Source organism: Antennarius striatus, chromosome 7, assembly GCF_040054535.1.
Source record: "Antennarius striatus isolate MH-2024 chromosome 7, ASM4005453v1, whole genome shotgun sequence".
In the NCBI taxonomy this organism is placed as follows: Eukaryota; Metazoa; Chordata; class Actinopteri; order Lophiiformes; family Antennariidae; genus Antennarius; species Antennarius striatus.
In genome coordinates this window covers 510,001-517,605 of record NC_090782.1, presented here as the reverse complement: position 1 = coordinate 517,605, position 7,605 = coordinate 510,001, and the positions used below count along the sequence as shown (strand labels likewise).

At 47.1% G+C, this 7,605-nt stretch overlaps 1 protein-coding gene across 1 annotated transcript in view; it reads right to left on the bottom strand.

The window, feature by feature from the left end:
• Positions 1-1,306: 1,306 nt before the first annotated feature.
• The window catches only part of LOC137598736 (uncharacterized), a 13,827-nt gene continuing 7,528 nt past the window's right edge, over positions 1,307-7,605 (bottom strand). Inside the window, exons 3-5 of the mRNA XM_068319184.1 lie at positions 5,433-5,577; positions 3,363-3,668; positions 1,307-1,907 (exon numbers count right to left, since the gene is read on the bottom strand). Of these exons, the coding sequence (XP_068175285.1) occupies positions 1,752-1,907; positions 3,363-3,668; positions 5,433-5,577 (607 nt within the window). The 3' untranslated portion in view covers positions 1,307-1,751. The remainder of the gene's footprint in view (positions 1,908-3,362; positions 3,669-5,432; positions 5,578-7,605) is intronic.

Here is a 7,605-nt window from a genome sequence, read left to right as displayed (position 1 = left end):
TGTACCCAGTATGGACTAGAAGTACCCAAATCCCAATGGGACATACCACCGAAGGTGGTTGAGAATGACAAGGCTAATATCCTGTGGGACTTCAGCTTCCAGACCGACAAACAGCTACTGGCTAACAAACCGGACATAGTGGTGATGGACAAAGAGCAGAAGAGAGCAGTGGTGATAGATGTGGAGATTCCAGCTGACGCCAACATCAGGAAGAAGGAACACGAAAAGATTGAGAAATATCAAGGGTTGAAAGAACAGCTGGAACAGATGTAGAAGGTCAAGGTTAATGTGGTCCCCGTGGTAGTAGGAGCACTTGGGGCAGTGACCCCCAAACTGGAAGAGTGGCTCCAGCAGATTCCTGGAACATCTGAAGCCTCAGTCCAGAAGAGCGCAGTCCTAGCTAAGATACTGACAGAACCCTCAGACTCCCAGGCCTCTGGTAGAGGACCCGAGCTTGAGGATGACACACAGATACCACCCCACAAGGGTGGGAGGGACAATTATTTATACATTTTTTATTTTTTTTAATTTCACTGTATTAATCCCCGAAGGGAAATTAAGACTCCACTCCACACACAGGTTAGTAGTTACATGCTCTATATATATACACACACACACACACACACACACACACACACACAGGGCATGTGCGTGGGCATGCAGGTCAGGGGGAGGTAGAGTTGCGGGCCACTCCTTAGTGGTGCGCCCCAAATGAGCAACTTGTCAAGGGTGACGGCACCTTGCTCAAGGGCACGTCGGCAGTGCTCTGGAGGTGAGCTGACACCCCCCACTGTCAGCTCACACTGGGTGTTTTTGGGCGGAAGGGGAATCGAATCGCTGATCTTGGGAACATTGGACGACCCGCTCTACCGCTGCGACACCGCCCCCCCACATATATTTAAATTATTGAAGGAAAATGCATTAGAATATAATTAACTTTTATTAGAAATATCAGTATTTGTGGTTATGTTAGGCCAGCAGAGAAGGCCTTGCTGGCCCACTGCAGGCTAATATAGCTAATATACAGTGATCGTAGGCTAATGTAGCTAATTTACACTGATAGCAGGCTAATATAGCTAATATACACTGATATTAATACAGCTATAGTATACTAAAGTATATACCATAACTATATTAATACAACTAACATAGTATATTGTATTAGTAGGCTAATACAACTAACATACTACTGATAGTAGGCTAATATAGCTAATATAGACTCACAGTCTGTGTTGCCTTCATATCAGGCTTTATTTTTTTACGGCTCCAGACAGATTGTAGTTTTTTTGGTCCAATGCGGTTCTTTGAACATTTTGGGGTGCGACCCCTGGAACGGACCATTTGGGAGTCTAGAGCGCCACCTGTCACTGGTAGATAGCAGTGTTCACTGCTCAGACACGTTCACTGCCTCTAGCACCTTTAGTCAGGTCACACAACTATGAGCATGATTGTTAACAGGAGTGTGTTAACACAACACACTCCAGAATCTGTGTTTAATCACATGACCTTAAATCAGGTTTTACTCACACAATGTGACACACGTCATGAACAGTAGATGTTCTGCTCCCACTCTTCAACGGAACGTGGTTCTTGAACTACCCAACAGGTGTGGTTCATCACAAGTGGTTTTATGTCCCAAAATGCAGTAAAGGTCACTGGGGTGAAAGTCCACCACCCTACATTGTGTGTCCTTGTAGGCGCTCCAGGTCCATGTATGACCCAGAGCACATTGGATGTTGTTTCCTCAGATTTCAGTCTAGGTCTTTTTTGATCTGGAGGGGGGAGGGCAGCTGGCGGCTGCCTCTGCCGTCTCTCTGTAGGATGTATTCACTGAACTGAGATGAGTCCGATCCACCACCACAGGAGCACGTCATCCAGAACCCTCTCTGCTGGAGCCGGTCCAGAACCTGCAGTCACACACAGCAGCAATCAATCAATCAATCAATCAATCAATCAGCCTTTATTTATATAGCACTTAATCAACACAGCAGATTAGTGACGGGCCCTCTGAGCACGTGTTTCACACACAGGACCCTCTTCCATTGAGTCAGCACCCCCACACCTTCTGTTGTGCAAGCTAACGACAGCCCTCGTGAGGACGCTGTCCCTGCATGTTTATGTAGGTGGGAGACCATAAAAACACTGCGGACAGGAATGGGTCCTAGACCCTTCTTGCTGTGAGGCTACAGCACTACCAACAGTGTCATCACAAGTGTTGGAAATAAGAAATTCTTTTGTGTAGAAATTATATTGACATCCCTCTTCAGAGCGGTGACGTGTGTCATGTCAGGGTCGGTGTGTCCGTCCGTCTGTCCACCAAATGTCTCCACAACCGTTCAGGTAGAAAGATGAAGCAACAAGCAGGAGAGGGGATGAAGATGAGATGATGACCTTGAGAAAACTAGGTCAAGGTCAAAGTTCAACTTTTGTACACTCAGGAGCCGGATCAGATAGAAAGACGAGGGAGAAGGCCAGTGTGAGTAAGACCATAGATCAAAGCTAGTGCTTTGCTCTACCTATGCACTAGGTTTGATCTTACTCACACTGACCTTCTCCAAAGGCACTAGTCTATAGGTACTACTAGTCAGGTCTAGTCAGGTCTAGTCAGGTCTAGTCAGGTACTACTTTTAGGGTACCCTGACTTACTCTGACTATAGGTCAGGGTAGGTCACGGGATGTTACAGTCTCTGACTGCCTTGGGTCTAGTTCCAATCGGAATGGATGTCAGAAACATGTGAAACAAAATTTAGGATAGTGACAACAAAATACGGTAAAAGTGAAATCCTTAACCCTTTGGCTGCCAGCCATGTGTTACATCACTGAACGGAACGACACCATTTGGCGTCTTTGGCAGTTTAACAAGAACTCAGTTCGAATAAAGTCGTGTGTCTGAGGTTGGTCACATGGTTGGGTATTAAAAAGAGCGTCCAGAGAAGCAAAGTCTGAAGTAACAATGGGGAGGGGTTTAATACTGTGACAGAAACTAGTCCCACCATTCTAATGTTTCTCCATGTCAGAGTATCATTTTGTGTACAACATCAGAGACCAGAGCCAGTACACACGGGTCAAAGCTGAAAACCACTACCCATGATGCAACACAGCGGTGACCATCACCTCGTCACCAGTGTTGGCTCGTTTCTAAAACCTGTTGCTGGCATCAAATTCTCAACACGACATGTTTTTCTGTTTCAACCTTTGGTGCTTTTACTGTTTGTATATTTGGGGTTTGACATGTCAATGATTATACAGTTTATTCACTTGTTTTATGGTAAAGAGATGCCTCATACTTTTCAGGTTCCAAAACATTGGGACATGAATGGAAACAGGTTCTGAAGACGTGTGAGGTGGGGGGTTGGTGCTACCTGGACACAGGTGAGGTGGAGGTACCCGGACAGGGGGAAGTGAATGATGTGGGTGGGGTCCTGCTTCCAGCGGCTGCTCAGGAAGCCGGACGTGACGTCCCTGACTTCAGGGAAAGCCTCCTGGATCACGTCCCGGTGGGCGCTCACGTCGATCCTCTCCCCCAGCTCAGGGGCCACGTGCACCACCACACACTCACAGCCTGGACTCACACACACACACTCCTTCTGGGCCCTCCAGCGCCGCAGCGCCGCCTGCAGAGGAGCCAGCTGGAAGAAATGGGCCTCTTCATAGAGCAGGGAGTATTCCTGCAAAACACACACAGGAAGCACAGCATATAGCTCACACACACACACACATAGACCGAATGTGTGTGTGTGAAGACAGACATGGGCATGTGTTACTGTTACGTAAGAGGGGTCCCTCCTCTAGTCTTCCTGAGGCTTCTCCCATCCATTTTTCCCCTGTTAAAGGGTTTTGGGGGGAGTTGTTCCTTACCCGATGTGGGGGTCGTGCTGCTACAGGACACAAAGGTCAGAGGGATGTCGTCCATGTGCAGATTGTAAAGACCTTTGAGACACTGTTTGTGGATCTGGGCTATAGAAGAATAAATAACCTTTGACCCATCCCAGCGGTGATGTAATGGTCGGTGATCGTTAGTCCACCAAATGTCTCCACACCCGTTCAGATAGAAAGATGAGACAAGAAGCACATGACTCAGGCAGGAGACGGGATGGAGATGAGATGATGACCTTGACCTTGAGAAAACTAGGTCAAGGTCAAAGTTCACTTGTATACCTTTTTAAGTACACATATCTGAAACCTGATGAGATATGATCACAAAACAAAAAGCAACATTCTCAGACACAAACGTGATGATGACCTTCACCTTTGGAGAACCAGGTCAATGTCAACTTATCACCTTTGTATCGTTTAGTCTGAGTTGTGGGATGTTGCAGTCTGCCCTGGTTACACTGAGAATGACGAGCTGTACTGATGGATCTGCCCTGGTTACACTGAGAATGATGAGCTGTACTGATGGATCTGCCCTGGTTACACTGAGAATGATGAGCTGTACTGATGGATCTGCCCTGGTTACACTGAGAATGATGAGCTGTACTGATGGATCTGCCCTGGTTACACTGAGAATGATGAGCTGTACTGATGGATCTGCCCTGGTTACACTGAGAATGATGAGCTGTACTGATGGATCTGCCCTGGTTACACTGAGAATGACGAGCTGTACTGATGGATCACGTACTCCAGAAGACCAGCCCCATGGGACTGACAGCTGCGTCAAACTGTCTCCATGTCGTTTGGGGCCGTGTTGTAAATCCAATGAGAACCTGCAGTATTTCCTGAGTGGGACATGAACTCATCTCATGGCGTCTTCAGAGAGTGACCCCTTTTTCCAACCTGTGAAGTCTGGTAAAGCCTGGATCATGGACAGAGGTGTTAGAACAACTTCCTGGTTCACGGTGAATGTAGAAATGCCGGTCGCTGTGGCCGACCGTCCAATCAGAAACCTTTCTCCTTCAGTGATAACACAACATTTGAAGGAGATCAAAACAGGAGGAGTTAACCAAAGAACATCCTCTGCTGACAGAATGAGGGCGTCATCAGAACGACTACCAATCCTGTAATGACTAATGCTGGTGAGCGTTTGAGCCTCGGGTCTTTTAACAGCGACTTCCTGTTAGAAGGCGAATGCCCCGGTTGGCTCTTCTCCACAGAAAATCACTTCATTAGTGAGGAGAAGTTTGTGGAGGGTTTGTGGTTGTAATGACCAGAGTCACGGTCGTTGTGCTTGAAGCTTGTTGGTCTGTCCCATCCTGCGACACATCAGGGCTGATCTTTATGACATGAACTGGATGAACGTATTAACGTTGGAAGCAGACACCCCAGAAGATCCTAACAGGTTGGTCAATGAGCGTGTGTTTCCCACAGTGATGTGAAAGCATGGGATGTCGGTGCTGCGGTTACACTACTCGCCTCTGGTGGGCGCCACCAGCGGGCAGACGCTGCAGTTTGGCCGTGGCAGCACCTGACCACAGGTCTAGACAGACACTCACTGTGAAGTCATCAGGGAGGAGGAGCTTGGAGGTCCGCAGGAAGTTGAGGACGTAGCGGAACGTGGGGCCGTCTCGATCGATGAAGTAGTGCTGCTTCAGAGCGTCCAGCACGATGGGCTCCGAGCCGTCGAACAGACGGCTGATGCTAACACACAGGAAACACACAGGAAACACGCAGGAAACACACAGGAAACACGCAGGAAACACACAGGAAACACACAGGAAACACGCAGGAAACACACAGGAAACACACAGGAAACACACAGGAAACACTCAGGAAACACACAGGAAACACACAGGAAACACGCAGGAAACACACAGGAAACACACAGGAAACACTCAGGAAACACACAGGAAACACACAGGAAACACGCAGGAAACACACAGGAAACACGCAGGAAACACACAAGAAACACACAGGAAACATGCAGGAAACACACAGGAAACACACAGGAAACACACTCAGGAAACACACAGGAAACATGCAGGAAACACACAAGAAACACACTCAGGAAACACACAGGAAACACACAAGAAACACACAGGAAACACACAAGAAACACACTCAGGAAACACACAGGAAACATGCAGGAAACACGCAGGAAACACACAGGAAACACACTCAGGAAACACGCAGGAAACACACAGGAAACACGCAGGAAACACACAAGAAACACAGAGGAAACACACAGGAAACACACTCAGGAAACACACAGGAAACACACAGGAAACACACAGGAAACACACAGGAAACACACAGGAAACACACTCAGGAAACACACAGGAAACACACAGGAAACACGCAGGAAACACACAGGAAACACGCAGGAAACACACAAGAAACACACAGGAAACATGCAGGAAACACACAGGAAACACACAGGAAACACGCAGGAAACACACAAGAAACACACAGGAAACACACAAGAAACACACTCAGGAAACACACAGGAAACATGCAGGAAACACACAGGGAACACACAGGAAACACACTCAGGAAACACAGGAAACACGCAGGAAACACACAGGAAACACACAGGAAACACACTCAGGAAACACACAGGAAACACGCAGGAAACACACAGGAAACACACAGGAAACACGCAGGAAACAAACAAGAAACACACTCAGGAAACACAGGAAACACACAGGAAACACACAGGAAACACACTCAGGAAACACACACAGGAAACACACACAGGAAACACAGAGGAAACACACAGGAAACACACACAGGAAACACACACAGGAAACACACACAGGAAACACAGAGGAAACACGCAGGAAACACACAGGAAACACACAGGAAACACACACAGGAAACACAGGAAACACACACAAGAAACAGGAAACACACACAGGAAACAGGAAACACACACAGGAAACACCAAACAGGAAACACACAGGAAACAGGAAACACACACAGGAAACAGGAAACAAACACAGGAAACAGGAAAAACACACAGGAAAGAGGAAACACACAGGAATCAGGAAACACACAGGAAACAGGAAACGGAAACAGGAAACACACACAGAAAACAGGAAACACACACAGGAAACACACACAGGAAAGAGGAAACACACAGGAAACACACACAGGAAACACACACAGGAAACAGGAAACACACACAGGAATCACCAAACAGAAACAGGAAACACAAAGAAAACAGGAAACACACACAGGAAAAACACAGGAAACACACACAGGAAACAGCAAACACGCAAAGGAAACAGGAAACACACACAGGAAACAGGAAACACACACAGGAAACAGGAAACACACAAAGGAAACAGGAAACACACAGGAAACAGAAACAGGAAACACACACAGGAAACAGGAAACACACACCGTCTTTAGTTCACATCAAATCATTGAGACTTATTTTTTCGACCAATCACAGACATTACAAACCCACATTGTGGACTGGTGTGGGTTCCCTGGTTTCATTGGTTCAGGAAACAAAACCAGTGATGTCAGCATGAGCTGCCATCAGCCAATCAAAAGGTCTGTTATTGGTGCAGCCGCAAAAAAGGCTCCTGAACTTGACAGTATTTTGTCGTACAGGTTATGAAGTCACTTTATATTTAAAGAGGAACGTGTTACACAGTGATCCCTGGTTCCTCCTGGTTAATGTGCTCCAGGAAACACGCCATCAAAACACGCCATCAAAAC